General features: G+C 45.1%; 1 protein-coding gene across 6 annotated transcripts in view; it reads right to left on the bottom strand.

Moving 5' to 3' along the window:
• LOC130369290 (POC1 centriolar protein homolog B-like) overlaps positions 1 to 23,311 on the bottom strand; it is a 133,511-nt gene that overhangs the window by 93,913 nt on the left and 16,287 nt on the right. For all 6 annotated transcript variants that reach the window (XR_008892714.1, XM_056574368.1, XM_056574367.1 and 3 more), the window contains exons 5-6: positions 21,389 to 21,496; positions 13,839 to 13,954 (exon numbers count right to left, since the gene is read on the bottom strand). Coding sequence is in view for 5 of the 6 variants with exons in the window: in XM_056574368.1 (XP_056430343.1) it covers positions 13,839 to 13,954; positions 21,389 to 21,496 (224 nt within the window). In the remaining variant the exon portion in view is untranslated. The remainder of the gene's footprint in view (positions 1 to 13,838; positions 13,955 to 21,388; positions 21,497 to 23,311) is intronic.

Here is a 23,311-nt window from a genome sequence, read left to right as displayed (position 1 = left end):
CAATAGAGACCCACAACAAGAAGCAAACCTTTCCCAAATTGCAGATCTATGAGAAATGCAAACTGGAACCTGAGACAACAAATCTGATGAAGAGGGACCAGATCGGATCTTTCAGGCTTAGATTCTTGAGAAGGATGACCCCCTCTCTTCCATTTGGCCAGTATGGAAGTACTAGTAATAGTGTGCAGTTTTCCAAGCGATCTTTGAATCAAGGGAAAAGAAAAGAAGGCATACAGTAGGTTTGGAGGCCACCTCTGGGCTAGGGCATCTACCCAAACTTGAGAATCCAGACGTTACAGCCCAGCTGCCAGTAAGTAAAAATCTTCAGCCAGGAACCCCCAAGTAGAAGCTCCTGGCACCTCTTTAGTTATTCATTTTTGACAGGGACAGGAAAAACACTGGTAATGGGAGGAAAGAGTAGGGTTTTTAAGTTCTCTGCATGTTTTCCTGTCACATTCAGGAGGATGCAATCTCAGCTGCTCTGTCGTGGAGACAAAACCATGACAGGGAAAATTGATTGATTGCCTATCCACAGGATAGGCAATTAATAGCTGATCAGTGGAATGCCGACAACATGCACCCCTGCTGATCAGCTGTTTGGGCAAGCTTCAGCACTCGGGTGTAAACACAGTGTAAAGAGTCAGATGCCTTGGCTCCGTAAATTGTGTAGCTACTGCAGCTTAGGTCACAATCACTTTAATAAGAGGTGAGCTGCGGTAACCCAACGCAGCTACTCTAGTGGCTGGAGTAAATTGAGCCCATTTGCTTCCAGACCATTCTTTTTTTTATATGCTGGAGCAAACGCTCTACCAAACTGCTGATATGTAGGGATGCTGTTACATTTCCATTTTAGGACTACTATTTATCTAGTAATCATTTATTATCAAAGAACTGACTAACTGTAATACCATCTGATATTGCATACAGTGTGTAGCTTGCAACATGTTATATATTATATGTACTGAGGGGAAAAAAAGAAATTTTGAATTCCCCAGGCTCCCTTAATGAATATATAATAAATCTGTTTTACAATTCGTGCCTACTGGATATCCAGTCCCAAGATGACATAGAATTCCGGAGGCTTCCCGGTTATGGAACCGATTCTTCCAGACACCCACCAAGGAGTTTAGAGGTTTTTTTTTTGCTTACAAAAGTCACACGTGCGCGTAAGCAACTTTTTGTGCGACTTTTGTGGGTAAGCAAAAAATACCAGTAAGCCCTACCTAAGCAATTTTCAGTTTTCACTTTGCAGTGGTCGGGAATTTATCAAGTGCGAAAGTCGTACATAAGTTAAAAAAATAAAATAAAAGTTGCAAATTACCTTCAAAAAGTCGCAAGTGTAAGCCAGGTCAGATCTGACTTACAAACTTTGTGGAAATAAAAAAAGAAACGACGGACGGCGCCTCATGTATTAACCTAAGGCAATCAGTGGTGAGTGGGGGGGCAACCCCGCAGAGCTTATAGATGGCCGCTCACAATATGATGGTAGTAAAAGCGCATATAACCCACCATTAAATCAGGGTACCAATAGTGCAAGCCGCTGCTGAGCCTAAGGGTTGCAGGAGAAGACAAAGTCGTCCTGGAGTTAAATAGTGGAAGCAAGGCAGGAAAAAACCCTGGAAGTCGGCACTGCTGACTCTTGTGAAAAGGATGAGGCAAATGCCAGAGATAGTGAAAAGCTCCTCAGCAGGACATTTTATTAGAAAAAAATTAAATGGACAGGATTACGCATTTCGGGAGGATCCCTCCCTTCCTCAGATTAGGGTGAGGTAGTAACAACAGTAACAGGTTTATATAGCCAAGATAATGGGCGCCAAAAACAAAGTTGAGGAGTGTACAGTAAAAAGTTAAATCAGACACAGTGTTAAAAAAATAAAAAAAAAATAAAAAATGTAAAATTACATTGTACATGTTATGCAAATACATAAATAAACATTTCACTTCTTGAGAAAAGAAATAGGATGGGAACTCACCGCTTCGCCGTATCAAAAACACTTCTTTATTTCATAAAACATCTCCAAAGGACAAGAAGGTGCAGGTAGGTGGGAAGCAGGAATAGAGACGCGAGCTACATTAGACAACGTCCGTTTCGTTCCACTATGGAACTTCTTCTGTAGTTTCGTTCCTTTTCTTTTCTCAAGAAGTGAAATATATATACTGTAACTGCATGCTATATTAGGACGTAGAGAACCACTAGCCGCATGAAGCAGATCTAGATTGTGTGCCATGCTGGTATAAAGACCTAGGAATTGTACACCTATAACATAATACAGCAAGTAGTGCCTGGCGGGACTCTTTCTTTAAAAAACATAAATAAACATATTTGCTGTAGATTTATATAAAAACAATGTAGAGTCCTTATGTACAGGTATGGTTTTCAACTGCTGCAGAACTGCAGTGGGCCAGGAGTGACCCGCTGCATTGTGTGAACTGTGTAAATAAATGCTTCATGTGTGGAGCGCGGTGCGCTGAATGCGTGTGCCACGATAGGTGGTTGCCCAGGACGCATTGCTATGTTTGGTGACCATGTGATCGGCATTCAGCCAATGAGATGGTCACAATCTCCGTGCTTGCTTGTCAGTGTGAGCTGTTTTGACAGCTGGCGAGGTGCATAATTGCATGTACAGGCGGCGAGGCCAGGGTACAGTAGGGATGATTTTAATACAGGTTTTATGAATGTATGGGCGGCGATTTGTATATAAAATACAGGTATTAATGCGCATATTTAAATGTATAGGTGGCGAGGTCGGGGTACAATAGGGATGATTAGTATATATAAAACAGGTAACAATGTCAGTATAGTATGTTATTAATAGGTGGTACGGTGGGGATATACAGTGTGCAACTATCACACAGGGAGTAGTGGAGCCACAGGGTATAAGTGGCAACAGGTCATAATCAATATAGAATATATTTAGTAGAGCAGTCTGATAGGGGAACCCAGTCGCCCAGGAGTCAGTAGAGAGGGTACTATTTAATAATACATTTTTATCAGGAGTGAAGTATATATTTTAGATTACTAGACATTTAGAGCCTATCACATTCCAAATAAATTATACATTGATTCACATATACAATATGTCTACTTTATGTTTGCATCATAAAGTTCACATGTTTTTAATTTTGGAAGACACCAGAGGGCTTAAAAGTTCATCAGCAATTTTCCAATTTTTTCACAAAATTTTCAAAATCAGAATTTGTCAGGGACCAGTTCAGGTTTGAAGTGGATTTGAAGGGCATTCATATTAGAAATACCCCATAAATTACCCCATTATAAAAACTGCACCCTCAAAGTATTCAAAATGACATTCAGTAAGTGTATTAACCCTTTAGGTGTTTCACAGGAATAGCAGCAAAGTGAAGGAGAAAATTCTAAATCTTCATTTTTTACATTCGCATGTTCTTGTAGACCCAGTTTTTGAATTTTTACAAGGGGTAAAAGGAAAAAAATAGACTCAAAATTTGTAACGCAATTTCTCTTGAGTAAGGAAATACCTCATATGTGTATGTCAAGTGTTCGGCGGGCGCAGTTTTTCTGAAATGGTTTTTGGGGGGCATTTAGGGGGCACCACGGTTTTAGGTCCGGTTGTAAAAGCGCATACGGCGCAAAAATGAGCAGACCGGACCGAACGTTTCACTCCGGTCGGCTCATTGAAATGAATGACATACGGGAGCGCATACGGTCACATACGGGAGCGCAAGCTTTTAGCTCCCCCCTGCCGTATGCGCTCCCGTATGGGACAAAACGTAGTGTGAACCCAGCCTAACTGTGTGTTATTAAAAATCACACACACCATTATATGGGGTAAAAAAAAAACAAAAAAAAAAACTGGTGCGGCCCAAAAAAATAAAAAAAAGGGGGCAAATCGCAGTGCCCTGAACCCCTAATAGGGCCCGGGTCACACTGAAAAAACTGCAGAGGACCCTTGAGGACCTATTAGGGGGGGGGGGGGACATTTTTTTTTAAACTTTTTTTTTACTTTCACTTTTTTTATCCAACCTTTCCCTGGGTTTTATTCTGTCCCTGCTCTATGGGGGCTTCTTTTCTTCTGAGGGGGCTCCGATCTCAGCAGAGGGGGGTCCCTGGCTTCCTCCAGCTGCTCTGTCCGCTGACTGAACTCAGCAAGCCGCAGGAGCTGCGGGAAGATGCAGTTAACCCCTCCCCTGCCAGCTGCTATTGGTCCGGCCAATGGCAGCGATCCTAGGGGGGGGGGGGGTGACGAAATTGCCACCTCCCCATAGATACAGGAGGTGATTGGGGGTGTATCCTACACCCCCGATCACCATGTATCTCCGGGTCAGCGGGTCACCTGTGACCCACATCACTGGAATCGCCACAAATCGCAAGTGTGAATTCACTTGCGATTTGCGACGATCGTCGACATGGGGGGGTGATGACCCCCCTGGGCACTTGCACGGGGTGACTGCTGATCGATATCAGCAGTCACCCCGGTCCGGTCCCCGCCCGGCAGGGACCGAAATTACCACGAACGTACGCATACGTCCTTGGTCCTTAACTACCAGGGTGCTTAGACGTACGGGTACGTCCATGGTCCTTAAGGGGTTAAAGTGACAGTGGTCAGATGTCACTTTAATGCTTTTACTTATGAATTTAATGCTTTTACTTATGAATTTGATTCCGAGACTGTTTTTTCGTGACATATTCTATTTTAACATAATGGTAAATTTTCGTCATTTCTTGGTGAAAAATTCCAAATTTTCATGAAAAATTTGAACATTTTGCCTTTTTGTAACTCTGGAGCTCTCTGCTTGTAAGGAAAATAGACATACCAAATAAATTATCTATTGATTCGCATATACAATATGTCTACTTTATGTTTGCATCATAACGTTGACATGTTTTTACTTTTGGAAGACATCAGAGGGCTTCAAAGTTCAGCAGCAATTTTCCAATTTTTCACAAAATTTTCAAAATTGGAATTTTTCAGGGACCAGTTCAGTTTTGAAGTGGATTTGAAGGGCCTTCATATTAGAAGTACCCCACAAATGACCCCATTATAAAAACTGCACCCCTCAAAGTATTCAAAATGACATTCAGAAAGTTTGTTAACCCTTTAGGTGTTTCACAGGAATAGCAGCAAAGTGAAGGAGAAAATTCTAAATCTTTTTACAAATTTTTTTACTTGTAGACCCAGCTTTTGATTTTTTTTTACAAGGGGTAAAAAGGAGAAAAAGCCCCCCCAAAATGTGTAACCCAATTTCTCTCGCGTAAGGAAATACCTCATATGTGAACGTAAAGTGCTATGTGGGTGCACTAGAGGGCTCAGAAGCGAAGGAGAAACTTTGGGATTTTGGAAAGTGAATTTTGCTGAAATGGTTTTTGGGGGCATTTCACATTTAGGAAATGTATTATGGTGCCATAACAGCAAAAAAAAAAAACACACATGGCATACTATTTTGGAAACTACACCCCTCAAGGCACATAACAAAGGGTACAGTGAGCCTTAACACCCAACAGGTGTTTGACGACTTTTCGGTTAAATCTGATGTGTAAATGAAAAAAATATTTTTGTATGTTATCTAATCGCTAGATGGAAGGGACACACCACTGATCGCTTGTCTATGAGACATTCACTGTGTCCAAACTTCACGCACTCTCTTTTCCAAGGAAAACAAATCAGAAATTAAAGGGACAATACTCAGGGAACAGTTTCTGTACATTCATTCCAGTAATTGGTGGGGGTCTCAGCAGCTTGACTCCAGCGGTCACTACTTTTGATATGTTTTAGGTAAAATTTATTGGAAAGTGATATTTATAAGCTGTCGTCTGTAGGGCACAGTCACATTTCATTGTAAAAATATATTTCACTAAAATGCAGGTAATAGGAGGAAATGTATAGAAATACCCCATGTGTGGACGTCAAGTGCAATGCGGTGGGAACTACAATCCTCAGAAGAGAAAGAACCACATTTGTCGTTTGGAAAGCAAATTTTGCTGAAATGGTTTTTGGGCGGCATGTCTCGTTTAGGAAGCCCCTATGGTGCCAGAACAGCAAAAATGGCACACTATTTGGGAAACAACAACCCTCAAGGCACGTAACAAGGGGTACAGTGAGCCTTAACACCCCACAGGTATTTGACACATTTCAAAAAATCTGTCAGACAGCTGTGGGGTGTAAACACTCACTTGATCAATTAAATTCTGTGAGGGGTGTAGTTTCCAAAATGGAGTCACATGGGGGGGGGGGGGGTTCCACTGTTCTGTTTGGCACAATGGGGGCTCTGTAAACACATATGACCTTCAATTCCAGACACATTCTCTCTCCAAAAGCCTAATGGCACTCCTTCTGTTCTGAGCATTGTAGTACGCCCGCAGAGCATTTTACGTCCACACATGGGGTATTTATATACTCAGGAGAAATGGGGTTACAAATTTTGGGAGGCTTTTTTCCAATAACACCAGCATTTTTGTGAAAAAATTAAACATTTTCATTTTCACGTCCAAATTTAACAAAAATTCTTCAAACACCCGTGGGGTGTTAAGGCTCACTATACCCCTCGTTATGTTCTGTGAGGGGAGTAGTTTCCAAAATGGGGTCACAAGTGGGTGTTTTTTTTTTTCCATATTAAAGTTTTTATTAAAGTTTCACAACAGAGTATATAAACACAACAATGAGTAAGCATCTGGTCACAATCTCAGAAATCCATCGTATGTAGTCACAAAGAAAAACATGGTAAGCGAGGAGTGCTGGTATACAATCATCCCCCACCGGTCTAGCATTTCATATGACCAACGTTGTTGACCACTTTCAGTGAAGGGAAAGAAGCGTTAATGGACTATAAGCACTCCCAGCTACATAAGCTCAAGGGGGGGGGGGGAGGTTCCAAGAGGAAAGGTGGGTGTTTTTTTTATATGCGTTTATGTCAGAACTGCTGTAACGATCAGCCACCCCTGTGCAAATCACCTCAAATATAAATGGCGCTCTCACTCCTGAGCCTTGTTGTGCGCCCGCAGAGCATTTTATGTCCACATCTTGGGTATTTCCGTACTCAGAAGAAATTGCGTTACAAATTTTGGGGGTCTTTTTTTTTCCTTTTACCTCTTGTGAAAATTAAAAGTATGGGGCAACACCAGCATGTTAGTGTAAAAATGTAACTTTTTTACAATAACATGCAGCAGTAGATTCCAACTTTACCTTTTCATAAGGGGTAAGAGGAGAAAAAGCCCTCCAAAATGTGTTAGGCAATTTCTCCAGAGTACAGAAATATCCCATATGTGGCTCTAAACTGTTGCCTTGAAATACGACAGGTCTCTGAAGTGAGAGAGCGCCATGCGCATTTGAGGCCTAAATAAGGGATTTGCATAGGGACGGCCCGGATGCAAGAATTACACTTGCCTCTGATACCAAAATTACCCTATGGCAGCATTTCCCAAATAGGATGCCTCCAGCTGCTTCAAAACTCCCAGAATCCCTGGACAGTCGATGGCTGTTTGGCAATACTGGGAGTTGTTTTGCAACAGCTGGAGGCTCCGTTTTGGAAACAGTGTCATACGAGACATTTTTTATTTGGGAGGGGGACTGTGTAGGGGAGTGTGTATATGTAGTGTTTTACTTTTTATTTTGTGTTAGTGTAGTGTAGTGTTTTTAGGGTACATTCACACAGGCGGGGATTTACAGTGAGTTTCCCGCTGGGAGTTTGAGCTGCAGCGGAAAATTTGCTGCATCTCAAACTTGCAGCAAAAAACTCCAGCTCGTGTGAATGTACACTGTACATTCATATGGGAGGCAAACCTCCAGCTGTTGCAAAACTACAACTCCCAGCATGCCCTTTCGCTGTCTGTGCATGTTGGGGGTTGTAGATATACAACAGCTGGAGGCACACTGGTTGCAAAACACAGAGTGTGTTACTTAACTCAGTGCTTTGCAACCAGTGTGCCTCCAGCTGTTTCAAAACTACAACTCCCAGCATGTTTGGTCTATCAGTGCATGGGGGTTGTAGTTTGCAACAGCTGGAGGCACACTGGTTGTGAAACACTGAGTTAGGTAACAAACTCAGTGTTTTGCAACCAGTGTGCCTTCAGTTGGTGCAAGAACTACAACTCTCAGCATGCAGTGACAGCTGAAGAGCATACTACTAACACTTCCAGCATGCCCTTTGGCTGTTCGTGTATGCTGGGGGTTGAAGTTATGCAACAGCTGGAGGCACACTGGTTGTAAAACACTGAGTTTGTTACTTAACTCAGTGTTTCCCAACCAGTGTGCGTCCAGTTGTTGCAAAACTACAACTCTCAGCATGCCCAGACAGCCAAAGGACATGTTGGGAGTTGTAGTTATGCAACAACTGGAGGAGAACAGTTTAGAGATCACTGTGCAGTGGTTTCCAAACTGTAGCCTTCCAGATGTTGCAAAACTTCTACTCCAAGCATGCCCAGACTGTCCAGGCATGCTGGGAGTTGTAGTTCTGCAACATCTGAAGGGCCAGATGTTACAGAACTACAACTCCCGGCATGCTGGGAGTTGTAGCTTTGCAACATCTGGAACGGCTACAGTTTGGACATCACTGCACAGTGGTCTCCAAACTGAGGACATCCAGCTGTTGCAAAACTACAACTTCCAAAATGCCCAGACAGCCTTTGGCTGCTTGGGCATGCTGGGAGTTGTAGTTTGGCAACTCCTAGAAGGCAGCAGTGAAGATCACTTACTACTGATCTTTACTGCTGCCTCCGCTGCCTCCTTACTGCAGCCGGACCCGCCGCTGCCTGTCGGCCGGTCCCTCGCCGCTCCGGCACCCGCAGCCATCTTTCCCCCGCTCTGTCCAGACATCCAGGGCGGGGCAGAGCGGGGATTTCAACTTTAACCCCCCCCACCCCCCGCCCCCAACTGCCATTGGTCGGTCAGTCTCAACCGACCAATGGCAGGGGATAGGAGGAGGTGGCACCCCTGCCATGTCTCTGACAGCTCCATTCATCCCTATTTCACGGGCTATCGGGTCATTAGAGACCCGATCAGCCCGGAATCGCCGCAAATCGCCGATCTGAATTGATCAGCAATTTGCGGCATGGGGTGGGGTTATGCTTTCAGCAGGCATTCCGGACCGGTCCCCGCCGACGCACGGCGGGGACTGAAATTCCCACAGGCGTACAGATACGCCCTTGATCCTTAAGCACCAGGGCGCAAGGGCGTACCTGTACGCCCTTGGTCCCCAAAAGGTTAAAAAGTCGCACAAAAAAGTTGCAGTTGCAACTTTTCGTGCAGCTAAGCTCCCCGGAACCAGCTCACATCTACTACCCTCCCGCAAGCTGTTGGGACTACAACCTACAGCATGTCCTCACTGTAAGGGCAAACTGGGATTAGTAGTCCTGCAGTAGCTAGCAGGTGGGTGGCAAATGCGGGCGAGTGGCCAGGAAGCAGAGTTTTACAAAAATTCAGATGCTGGAAGTTTTTTTCCTCAACAGCTTATGGGCAAGTGGCCTGGGAGCGGAGCCAGCCGACAGGAATATAAAATTGCAGCACTGTAGTTTCATATTTCCCGGGTAGACCTCTGATTGGCCCGGACCTCCTGGCCAATCACAGCTGCCAGAGGAAAATATGAAGTTACAGGGCTATAACTTCATTTTCCCCCTGTGAAGCCAGGGAGCGGAGCACAATGTCGCCTGCTTCCCTGGCTTCCTTGTCACCAGTCTGCACCACACTACTACAACTCCCAGCATGCCCTAACTGTAAGGGCATGCTGGGAGTTTTAGTCTTGTGGCGCGGATGGGAGATGTGCGGGTGGGTGACAAGCTTGCAACCCGCCTACACATCTCCCACTCCCAGCAGGCCCTTACAAGTAAGGACATGCTGGGAGTTGTAGTCCTGCAGTGGGGGCGGGCAACAAGCTTGTCACCTGGCCCCGATGCACGACTACAACTCCCAGCATTCCCTTACTGTAAAGGCATGCTGGGAGTTGCAGTCATGCAGGGGGCAGGTGACAAGCTTGTCACCCGTCCGCACATCTCCTACCCACGCCACACGCCTACTACTCCCAACATGTCCTCACTGCAAGGGAATGCTGGGAGTTGTAGTAGTGCGGCAGGAGATGTGCGAGCGGGTGACAGCTGACTTGCTTGTCACCTGCCTGCACATCTCCCACCAGCCCGCCATTGCATGACTACAACTCCCAGCTTGCCCTTACAGTGAGGACATGCTGCTATTTGTAGTCGTGCGGCATGGGCGAGTGACAATAAATGTACTAACCTATTTTCCGTGGTTTTTTTCTTCTCATTTCAGATCCGTGCATCCTGTGGACTAATTCAGATTCGGTGGACTACTACGATGACCAGCATTTTTTATTTTATTTATGTTAATAAAATGGTTAACAAGTGCTTGTTGGGGAGTGTTTTTTAAAAAAAATTTTTTAAACGTGTTTTGTTTTTTAAAATGTATTTTACAGGCTTAATAGTTGAAGCCATCTTATAGATGGAATCCATTACTAAGCTGGGGCTTAGCGTTAGCCCCAAAAACAGCTAGCGCTAACCCCCAATTATTACCCCGGTACCCACCGCCCCAGGGGTGCCAGGTGTCAAAAATGGTGCCCCTGGACCTAGGTGGTAACAGGCTGGTTTTATTTAGGCTGGGGAGGGCCAGTATCAATGGTCCTCGTCCACCATGGTAACATTAGGCTGTTGCTGCTTTGTTGGTGTCTGGCTGAGAATAAAAATAGGGGGAACCCTAAGCGTTTTTTTAAGATTTTATTATTTATATAAAAACGCTTGGGGTTCCTCATATTTTCGTTCTCAGCTAGATACCAACCAAGCAGCAACAGCCTGACGTTACCAGGGTGGGCGAGGACCATTGTTACTGGCCCTCTCCAGCCTAAATAACGGCAGTATGTTACCACCTAGGCCCAGGAGCGCCATTTTTGACACTCCGGGCCTGTTGGTACTGGCCCTGCACCCCTGAGGCGGTGTGTACCAGGGTAATAATTGGGGGTTAGCGCTAGCCGTTTTTGGGGCTGACGCTAAGCCCCAACTTAGTAATGGATTTTGTCTATACGACGGCTTCCACTACTAAGCCTGTAAAGTAAATTTTTAAGAAAACACAACACGTTGATAAAACTTTTATTTTAAAAAACACTCCCCCACAAGCCCTCGGTAACCATTTTATTAATAGTGATGAGCAGCAGGGGCCATATTCGAATTTGTGATATTTCGTGAATATATGGACGAATATTTATCCTATATTCGCAAAATTCGCTATGTTCGTTCTCTTTTTTTTTTCCATGCGGAAATCCATAATGAAATTTGCATATTGCGCATTGCGCATGCGCTATTATATCTTTCACCTAAAAGAAGGGAGGGATCAGTGTCCTCTGACTGGAAGTGACAATATTCGCGAATATTTGCATATTCGCTAAAATTCACATATCATTATACATCATTACACACATATATATATATATATATCACTATGTTCTGAATAGTCGCGAAAAAGCGAAATCCCAATATTCGCAGTAAAAATTCGAATTTCAAATATTCGCGCGCAACACTATTTATCACACTTTTTTTTTTTCACAGCTGCAACTTGAGGTGGGGTTACAAAGTGGTGTTCTAAAGCCATTTATTGTTTTTTGCTTATGTGTACAAAAAAAACTGGTATTTAAAAGTGATTTGTTTTTTGCTTATGTGAGCCAAATTTATCAACCCCCTGTGATAGTATAATAAATATGTCACACATAAGCAAAACCAAAAATAAATAAATAAATAAATAACTACAGAGCTAGCTTACGAAAGCAACAATGATAAATGTCTCTCCTTATGTTTTTCAAAGATAAAAATAGAAAAAAAAAAACTTTCAGTATTTAAAGGGGTAGTCCAGTGGAGAAAAACTTATCCCCTATCCTAAGTATAGGGCATAAGTTTCAGATCGCGGGGGGGTCTGAACGCTATTGCCCCCCACGATCTCCTGTATGGTGTCCCGTCTTGCTGTTCAGATAGCGCGTGTTGACCACCGCACGAAGCAGCGGCCAACACGCCCCCTCAATACAACTCTATGGTAGAGCCGGAGATGCAGAGTTGTATTGAGTGGGCGTGTCAGCCGCCACTTCGTGCAGTGGTCAACACACCCCCTTCCAGCGGGCTGTCGGGGCCCCAGCGGTCGGACCCCTCGCAATCTGAAACTTAACCCCAATCCTTAGGATAGGGGATAAGTTTTTCACCACTGAATATGTCCTTTAACTGATGACATTAGATAAAGTAATGTGCAGCTGTTGTAAGCAAGATATTCCAAAATATGTTTTATTTATTTTAAAATGACAGATTTCATTTAAGTTTTTTTTTTTTGTATTTTTCCATTACCTAGGCTTTTTATACTGAATACATTGATCCTATTATTATATGATAGATTTTATATTTCTTTCCTATAGTATTGAATTCGGCAAAACCTCACGTCTAATGCAGGAGTACTTCAGTACATATTTCAACTAGGTTTTGGATTTGTGGTTTCTCTCTTCTCGGCCAACATATATAAGGTCTACGGTAATTTGAATACATTTTGACAATATTAGCAATTAAATGCTTTCATGTGTAAATGTTTGCCGTTCCCACACTTATAACATGGGAGTGTTCTCAAGTTTATATAATGTACTATTTATCATATGTTCAGTCGTTCTTGATTCACTATTCACACCATGCTTTCTTTTTTCTTTAAACCGGGGACATTCTATCATTCTAGTTTAACATATAATGGCCTTAGGGTATGCATATACTCTTGCTGAAAATATGTTGTTCATTATTTTCAGCAAGGAGGCTTTTCGACTACCTCCAACAGCCTTAAGCAGGCCAGGAAGCACTCGTTCCCAAATGGGAACCCCTCTATTGTTTTGAGCAATTGAATACATTTAGGTCGGGTTCACACTACGCAATTTCCGACAGGAATTCCGCTCAGAAATTCCACTGCCTGAATCTTAAAGGAGAACTCCAGAATATAAAAATTGTCCTCCATACTGCCGGCAGAAAAAAAATAAAGATGTACATACCTTCCTTCATTCCCCCCGGGGCCTCCGGTAACTGGCTCCGGTCTCCGCCACGATCCTCTTCCTGGTTGCCGGTGGTCAGCGAGTCATACTGCGCTCAGCCGACTCGGCCAGCGATAGGCTGAGCGGCAGTGTGAGAACGCTTCAAGACACAACATTTTTCACTACACCGGCACCTGCTGCCGGGGCCGAAAACGTCACATGGCCGCTCAGCCTATCGCCGGCCGACTCGGGACTCCGCTGCGGCCGGTGATTGGCTGAGCGCAGTATGACTAGCCGACCACCAGCAACCAGGAAGAGGATCACGGCGGAGACAGGAGCCGGTTACCGGAGGCCCCCGGGGGAGCGAAGGAAGGTATGTACATCTTTATTTTTTTTTTAACTGCCAGCAGTATGGGGGACAATTTTTTTATTCTGGAGTTCTCATTTAACATGCGGGTTAATGGGTTTTTCGTGAACCCATTCACACTGCAGAATTTTCTGGTCGGAATTTCCGACAGAAAATTCTAATCAAAAAATTCCACCAGAACATTGAACCTGCTCAATGTTCTGGCGGAATCCACTATGCAGACATTGCCATCTATGGGAACTAATTCAGTGACCGCACTAGGAAGCTCCGGACGGAAGTTTTCTATCCGGAGCTTCTCGAGTGTGAACCTGGCCTTAGGGTTCACATCAGTGGTACCTTTTTCTGCTGTTCTGCTACATTATAGGAATTTTACTGGACAAAACAGAGCAGTACGGTACACCGTTAGGTCTGTGACATTTGATGGAATGTTCAATGCAGGTATGATCAAGGCCATAGTCTTTTTGCCCTCTCATGTTTACAGGTACTGAGTTTATATGCAGTAAAGGTAGGTTACCTTGATAATGCTGCAGTAATTTGTTCATGCGAATATCCCAGACTTTAACGGTACTGTTAGAAGCGGCAGAGGCTACACACGTTCCTGATGGATTAAAGCTCACATAATTTGAATGCCTGAAATACATGTTATAAATAATTATTTTATTTAGAAGGTAAAAACTGTATTATAAATGTATTAATGAAATACATATTTGCAAAAATACCATCTTACAAATGTATATACACAGCCATACAAAAAGGTCATGTACCACCTTATGCTCTGTAGAGCACGCAATCCAAAGTGTAAGGATGCAGCACAAAGTGTTCAGAATCTTTCCTTGTAAGTTCTATTCAGCCATTTCTTAGGTTACTTTTACACCATATCATATGGCAAAGATCCGACTAGTAGCCTAAATATTATGATTATTGCTGATTATGTACAAAGAGTGTTGAGACAAAGGAATTGGTCATGTGATGTCAAAAATCCTTTTATAAAATCGGAGTCTGCTCATTCAGATTTAGGACAGTCGATAAAATGTCAGATTTATTCTGATCACAATCATTTACATGGTGCATTTTGTGCCACTTATATTAAAAAGGGATATGCCATGCTAAATTTGGGGAAACTCGTCATAAAAGATAGATACTTTCACAGATCTACCGTGCTATACTGCTATAAATGACCTTTAAAGCGTACCTGTCATAGTGCAAAAAAAAGTGATATGTTACTCGGGACCCAATCCTGATCATGTGCATATAATTTTTATGTGTCTCGGACCTATATACCCAGAGATATACCGTATATACTCGAGTATAAGCCGAGTTTTTCAGCACGATTTTTCGTGCTGAAAACTCCCCCCTCGGCTTATACTCGAGTGAACTCCCCCACCCGCAGTGGTCTTCAACCTGCGGACTTCCAGAGGTTTCAAAACTACATCTCCCAGCAAGCCCGGGCAGCCATCGGCTGTCCGGGCTTGCTGGGAGTTGTAGTTTTGAAACCTCCGGAGGTCCGCAGGTTGAAGACCACTGCGGCCTTCAACATCATCCAGCCCCCTCTCACCCCCTTTAGTTCTGAGTACTCACCTCCGCTCGGCGCTGGTCCGGTCCTGCAGGGCTGTCCGGTGAGGAGGTGGTCCGGTGGGAGAGTGGTTCCGGGCTGCTATCTTCACCGGGGGCGCCTCTTCTCCGCGCTGCGGGCCCGGCCTCAGAATAGTCACGTTGCCGTGACAACGACGCAGAGGTGCGTTCATTGCCAACGTACTTCTGCGTCGTTGTCAAGGCAACGCCTCTATTCCGGGCCGGAAGCGCAGAGAAGAGGCGCCCCCGGTGAAGATAGCAGCCCGGACCACCTCCTCACCGGACCACCTCCTCTCCGGACAGCCCTGCAGGACCGGACCAGCGCCGAGCGGAGGTGAGTACTCAGAACTAAAGGGGGTGAGAGGGGGCTGGATGATGTTGAAGGCCGCAGTGGTCTTCAACCTGCGGACCTCCGGAGGTTTCAAAACTACAACTCCCAGCAAGCCCGGACAGCCGATGGCTGCCCGGGCTTGCTGGGAGTTGTAGTTTTGAAACCTCTGGAGGTCCGCAGGTTGAAGACCACTGAGGGCGAATGATGAGAAGAGGATGATGAAGGGGGGGTGTGGGGATGATGAAGGGGGGTGGGGATAATGAAGGGGGGGGGGGGTGTGGGATGATTACAAGGGGATGATGAAGGGGGGATGTGTGGGATGATAAGGGGATGATGAAGGGGGGATGTGCGGGATGATAAGGGGATGATGAAGGGGGGATGATAAGGGGATGATGAAGGGGGGATGTGTGGGATGATAAGGGGATGATGAAGGGGGGATGTGTGGGATGATGACAAGGGGATGATGAAGGGGGGATGTGTGGGATGATAAGGGGATGATGAAGGGGGGATGTGTGGGATGATGACAAGGGGATGATGATGAGGATGTTAATGACGGGTCTGGATGATGACAGGGGGGGATGAGGTATTTCCCACCCTAGGCTTATACTCGAGTCAATAACTTTTCCTGGGATTTTGGGTTGAAATTAGGGGTCTCGGCTTATACTCGGGTCGGCTTATACTCGAGTATATACGGTAAGCATTTATCTGCTGGTGAGTTACTTTTTCATTGTGCAGGCTGGAGGGGGCGTGTCAGTCTGTCTCCCTCACAGGAGCAAGCCTGTGCAGTCAGCCAATCAGTACTCTCTACTCTGTAACCCTTTCTTCTCTGGTTTTATGCTGTGTCATGTGTCAGAGGAAGATACTTGGAGCTTGCCTGCAGTAATCAGAAGACATTATGGTGAATTCATAACAGGATAAAATGTATAAATATAAGAATAGATCTTTAAAAAATTAGTGCAAGGATTTTTTAGATAAAAGTACAGCATTTTTATGAATACATGTTCTATCTGTTTTATCTTCTCCTAGTAAAGCTGGATGCTAATCGGCATAGCTGTCACTATGTGTGTCATTCATCTTTCACAGACTCCTGAATGTCTGATCAACTTCTTTGTCATTCAGGAGTCCGAGAAAGCTTTGACTATTTCAGCATGCTGGGAGTTGTAGTATAGTAACAACTGAAGCTGCAATGTTTGTTAATAACTGTTAAAGCAGTGTTGCCTTCAGCTGTTGTAAAACTACAGCTCCCAGCATGTCCACACATCCTTTATCTGTTGTTTTGCACACACTCAATAGAAATCTCCTAAACTGGATACCGGTATGATTTATGGACGGTATCCAGTATGCTGTAAAATCTAGACTAGTCTGTCTGGCTAAAAGACAGGCGACCCCTAGTGGTGGCTATTTTGAGCTTGAATTTCAGGTGAAAATTTACTTCTTTTTTTTTTTAACCTGTTGGGGACGAAGGGCGTATGCATACGCCCTTGCGTCCTGGTACTTAAGGACGAAGGGCGTATCCATACGCCCGTGGGAATTTCGGCCCCCACCGCGCGCCAGGCGGGGACCGGGCCGGGGTGACTGCTGATATCTATCAGCAGGCACCCTGTGCAAATGCCCAGGGGGGTCATTAGACCCCCCCATTTCGGCGATCGGCGAAAATCGCAAGTGAATTCACACTTGCGATTTGCGCCGATTCCGGGTCATTCCGGGTCTATGGTGACCCGGAATAGAAGGGGGATCGCGGGTGTCTAAGACACCCACGATCCCCCTAAAGCGATAGGAGTGAGGTGGCAGGGTTGCCACCCCTCCTATCTCTGCTATTGGTGGTCTAGACGCGACCACCAATAGCAGATCTGGGGCGGAGGGGTTTACTTTCGTTTTCCCCGGGGCAGAACGGGGAAAACGAAGAGGACCGGGCGCCGACGTCCACTTACCCCTCCGGAGGCAGCGGAGCGACGGGGATCTGCGGCGGCGTGCGGCAGAAGAGGACGGCTCCCGGATGCGACGGAAGCCGGTGAGTAGTTGCATAGCAACATCTAGAGGGCTACAGTCTGAGACCACCATAGTGGTCTCTAGACTGTAGCCCTCCAGATGTTGCAAAACTACTACAACTCCCAGCATGCCCAGACAGCTGTTTGCTGTGTGGGCATGCTGGAATTTGTAGTTTTGCAACAGCTGGAGGTCTGCAGTTTAGAGACCACTGCACAGTGATCTCTATACTGCCCTCTAGATCTTGCAAAACTACAACTCCTAGCATGCCCACACAGCTGTTTGCTCTCTGGGCATGCTGGGAGTTGTAGTTTTGCAACATCTGGAGGTCCACAGTTTGGAGATCACTGTTCAGTGGTCTCTAAATTGTAGCACTCCAGATGTTGCAAAACTACAAATTCCAGCATGCCCACACAGAAAACAGCTGTCTCGGCATGCTGGGAGTTGTAGTTGCGTACCTCCAGCTGTTGCATAACTACATCTCCCAGCATGCCCTTCTGTGATCAGACATGCTGGGAATTGTAGTTTTGCAACAGCTGGAGGCACACTGGTTGGAAAATACTGAGTTAGGTAACAGAACCCAACTCAGTATTTTCCAACCAGTGTGCCTCCAGCTGTTTCAAAACTACAACTACCAGCATGTACTGAGAGACCGTGCATGCTGGGAGTTGTAGTTTTGCAACAGCTGGAGGCTCACTGGTAACAGAACCTAACTGAAGGTTTTCCAACCAGTGTGCCTCCAGCTGTTGCAAAACTACAACTCCCAGCATGTACTGACAGACCGTGAATGCTGGGAGTTGTAGTTTGGAAACAGCTGGAGGTTTGCGCGCCCCCCCCCCCCCCCCCCCCATGTGAACGTACAGGGTACATTCACACGGGCGGGTTTACAGCAAGTTTCCTGCTTCAAGTATGAGCTGCGGCAAATTTTTCGCCGCAGCGCAAATTCCTAGCGGGAAACTCACCGTAACCCGCCAGTGTGAATGTACCCTAAAAACACTACACTATACTAACACCTAATAAAGAGTAAAACACTACATATACACCCCCTTACACTGTCGTCCCCCCCCCCCCAATAAAAAGGAAAAACGTTTTGTACAGCAGTGTTTCCAAAACGGAGCCTCCAGCTGTTGCAAAACAACAACTCCCAGCATTTCCGGACAGCCACTGACTGTCCAGGCATGCTGGGAGTTTAGCAACAGCTGGAGGCACCCTGTTTGGGAATCACTGGCGTAGAATACCCCTATGTCCACCCCTATGCAATCCCTAATTTAGTCCTCAAATGCGCATGGCGCTCTCTTATTTGGAGCCCTATCGTATTTCAAGGAAACAGTTTAGGGTCACATATGGGGTATCGCTGTACTCGGGAGAAATTACACTACAAATTTTGGGGGGCTTTTTCTCCTTTTACCCCTTATGAAAAGGAAAAGTTGGGGTCTACACCAGCCTGTTAGTGTAAAAAAAAAAAAATTTTACACTAACAGGCTGGTGTAGACCCCAACTTTTCTTTTTCATAAGGGGTAAAAGGAAAAAAAGCCCCCAAAATTAGTAACGCAATTTCTCCCAAGTACGGAGATACCCCATATGTGGCACTAAACTGTTTCCTTGAAATACGACAGGGCTCCGAAGTGAGTGAGCGCCATGCACATTTGAGAACTAAATTAGGGATTGCACAGGGGTGGACATAGGGGTATTCTACGCCAGTGATTCCCAAACAGGGTGCCTCCAGCTGTTGCTAAACTCCCAGCATGCCTGGACAGTCAGTGGCTGTCCGGAAATGCTGGGAGTTGTTGTTTTGCAACAGCTGGAGGCTCCGTTTTGGAAACACTGCCGTACAATACGTTTTTTATTTTTATTAGGGGGACAGTGTAAGGGGGTGTATATGTAGTGTTTTACTCTTTATTATGTGTTAGTATAGTGTAGTGTTTTTAGGGCACATTCGCACTGGCGGGTTTACAGTGAATTTACCGCTAGGAGTTTGCGCTGCGGTGAAAAATTTGCCACAGCCCAAACTTGAAGCAGAAAACTTACTGTAAACCCGCCAGTGTGAATGTACCCTGTACGTTCACATGGGGGGGCAAACCTCCAGCTGTTTCAAAACTACAACTCCCAGCATGTACTGACAGACCGTGCATGCTGGGAGTTGTACTTTTGCAACAGCTGGAGGCACACTGGTTGGAAAACCTTCAGTTAGGTTCTCTTACCTAACTCAGTATTTTCCAACCAGTGCGCCTCCAGCTGTTGCAAAACTTCAACTCCCAGCATGTACTGATCGCCGAAAGGCATGCTGGGAGATGTAGTTATGCAACAGCTGGAGGGATCGCAACTACAACTCCCAGCATGCAGTGACAGCTGTTTGCTGTTTAGGCTTGCTGGGAGTTGCAGTTTTGCAACATCTGTAGAGCTATAGTTTAGAGACCACTGCATAGTGGTCTCCAAACTGTGGACCTCCAGATGTTGCAAAACTACAACTCCCAGCATGCCCAGACAGCAAACTGCTGTCTGGGCATGCTGGGAGTTGTAGTTTTGCAAGATCTGGAGGTGCACAGTATAGAGATCACTTTGCAGTGGTCTCAAACTGTAGACCTCCAGCTGTTGCAAAAATGCAACTCCCAGCAAGCCTAAACAGCTCTCTGGGCATGCTGGGAGTTGTAGTTTTGCAACATCTGGAGGGTTACAGTTTAGAGACCACTATAGTGGTCTCAGACTGTAGCCCTCCAGATGTTGCTAAGTAACTCACCGGCTTCCGTTGGATCCAGGGAGCTGCGTCGCGGTTCTCTTCTTCCGCCGATCGTCGCCCGCTGCCGCCGCTGATCGTCGCCGCTGCCGTCGCCGATGGTTAAGTGGATCTTCGGCGCCGGTCCCTGTCGGTTTCCCCGTCCTGCCCCGCCTACTGTGGGAGGGCAGGACGGGGAAACCGAATGTAAACCCCTCCGCCCCCGATCTGCTATTGGTGATCGCGTCTAGACCACCAATAGCAGAGATAGGAGGGGTGGCAACCCTGCCACCTCACTCCTATCGCTACAGGGGGATCGTGGGTGTCTAGGACACCCGCGATCCCCCTTCTATTCCGGGTCACCATAGACCCGTATGACCCGGAATCGGCGCAAATCGCAAGTGTAAATTCACTTGCGATTTGCGCCGATCGCCGACATGGGGGGGGGTCTAATGACCCCCCTGGGCATTTGCGCGGGGTGCCTGCTGATAGATATCAGCAGTCACCCCGGCGCGATCCCCGCCCGGCGCGCGGCGGGGACCAAAATTCCCACGGGCGTACAGGTACGCCCTTGGTCCTTAAGTACCAGGGAGCAAAGGCGTACCTGTACGCCCTTGGTCCTTAAGGGGTTAAAGGGGTACTCCGGTGGAAAAACATTTTTTTTTTCTTTTTTAAATCAACTGGTGCCAGAAAGCTAAACATATTTGTATACTACTTCTATTAAAAAATCTTAATCCTTCCTGTATTTATTAGCTGCTGAATACTACAGAGGAAATTCTTTTCTTTTTGGAATGCTCTCTGATGACATCATGAACACACTGCTCTCTGCTGATGTTATTATAATAATATTAATAAGTCTTTATTTATTGTTGTCCTTAGAGGGATTTGAACCCAAGGCCCCAGCACTGCAAGGCAGCAGTGCTAACCACTAAGCCACCATGCTGCCCTTAGCATACATCTGCTATGCACGGTTGCTAAAATGGACAGAGATGTCAGCAGAGAGCACTGTGCTCGTGATGTCATCAGTGTTCCAAAAAGAAAGGAATTTCCTATGTAGCATTCAGCAGCTAATAAGTACTGGGAGGATTAAGATTTTTTAATAGAAGTAATTTACAAATATGTTTAACTTTCTGGCACCAGTTGATTTAAAAAATAAAAAATAAATAGTTTATCCACCGGAGTACCCCTTTAAAATGATACACAAAATGGTGGAGAGTAAAAACAAGCAGAAACGTTTCTGGCGTTTCTGCTTGTTTTTACTCTCCACCATTTTCAGTATCATTTTAATATGATTTAATACATTTTTGGATTTTACCGATTTTTTGGGGAGCTGGAATTTTTAGCAATTTTTGCACCTTTTGCTTTTTAAAATACAGGAAGTAACAAAAATTCTCGATTAAAGACATAAAAATCAATGGCATCAAAACTTTTTTCACTCAAGGAATCCATAAATAATAATTACCCTTTGTAGTCCATGAAGGTGTTAATGCAAACCCTGTTTGTTGTGTCCCAGATTCGCACAGTCTTATCGTCACTGCATGAAGCGATTAGTCTTCCATCTGAGGAGAATCTGTAATGAAGGAAGATTAGAGAGCTCTAGAGAGGATGCTGATGAGAGAAATTACTTAAATTGTCTAAAGAAGGAAATCAGCCTCGTGAAAGCATTGACACCAAACAGCAGGAAACGTGCTAATACCAGACATAACAGATAGAGGTCAACGCAGGGTGACAGCAGTGGACACTACATGCCAGGGACTAAGCACACACGGCAAGTGTATGCTCTATACAACATTAGAGGGCTTTACAAACATGAATAGATTACATTAGCTAGTTAGTGCCTGAGGTTACAAGCCCGAAGGCTGCAGCCGATCATACTATGACATTACTTTCTGTTCTGATTTCTGGCAAGTTCAGTGTTTCAAAGGAATATTTCAAAATTCCTAACAACCATGGGCGTCCGATCAATGTGTACACATATACAACTGCCAGGAATTGAAACCACTTGTGGATAAATGGAAGGTTATGCACTTGGGCCGTAAAAACAAAATGCACAATTATGTGCCAAATCATAAGACATTAGGTAACACTTCCACCAAAAAAAAAAAAAAGACTTGGGGGTACTGGTGGACAGTAAACTCAACTTTAGTGATCAGTGCCAGGCAGATGCCAAGGCTAACAAAGTCATGGGATGTATAGAGATCTAGAGAGAGGGAGAGGGAGGAAGGCGCCTCATGTGCGGGATCAGCAGGTCTTGTTAGTGGGGGAAGGGGAAGGTGATTCCCAAGCCGCTTACCAGAGTTGGTTGTGCGCCCACACACAACAAGGTAAAGCATAGAATGAATATATGTGTTGGTCCACTGCAGCCCTCCTGGGTGGAAGTAGAATCAAAACATAATGACCGTAAATTCAGGAGTTAGTCCGGCGCAGAGAGGAACCATCAGGGAGCCAGATAAAATTAATGGATTTATTAGATGCAACACGTTTCGCTGTGCATGCGCAGCTTAATCAGGCAGGCCTGCCTGATGAAGCTGCGCATGCGCAGCAAAACGCGTTGCATCTAATAAATCCATTGATTTTATCTGGCTCCCTGATGGTTCCTCTCTGCGCCGGACTAACTCCTGAATTTACGGTCATTCTGTTTGGGATGTATAGAGAGGCATTGAGGTACGTGACAAGGACATCGGGATTCATCACAGACAGGGATTCTTTACTGTAAGAGCAGTGAGGCTATGCAAATCTCTGTAATATGATGTTGTGATTAGAGATGAGCGAAGTTACAGTGATTCGATTCATCACAAACTTCTCAGCTCGGCAGTTGCTGACTTTAGCCTGCATAAATTAGTTCAACATTCAGGTGCTCCGGTGGGCTGGAAAGGGTGGATACAGTCCTAGGAGAGAGTCACCAGCCCACCGGAGCACCTGAAAGTTGAACTAATTTATGCAGACTAAAGTCAGCAAACGCTGAGCCAAGAAGTTTGTGACGAATCGAATCACTGTAACTTCACTCATCTCTAGTTGTGATGTCTGACTCAATAAACACGTTCGAGGGGGGACTGAATGTTTTTCTGGAAAAATATAACATTCCAGGTTATGGATACTACATTTATGTGGATAGAACATTGATACAAGGATTTATTCTGATCGCCATATTGGGGTCGGGAAGGAATTTTTCCTCTGTCATGGGGCAATTGGCATCAGCCTCATAGGGATTTTTTGCCTTCCTCTGGATCAACACAGTAGGGTCTTAGGTTGAACTCGATTTTCTTTTTTTCAACCTCACAAACTATGTTACTTATGTTTAAAAATAGATGTAAATAATTATTTTCATCATCAAACTAACCAAACCAAGAATTTAAAGTGTTGTCAAGGAATCAACACTGCACAT

Source organism: Hyla sarda, chromosome 4, assembly GCF_029499605.1.
Source record: "Hyla sarda isolate aHylSar1 chromosome 4, aHylSar1.hap1, whole genome shotgun sequence".
Lineage (NCBI taxonomy): Eukaryota > Metazoa > Chordata > Amphibia > Anura > Hylidae > Hyla > Hyla sarda.
The sequence above is the reverse complement of the archived record's forward strand: the minus strand, read 5'-3'. Positions and strand labels throughout refer to the sequence as shown.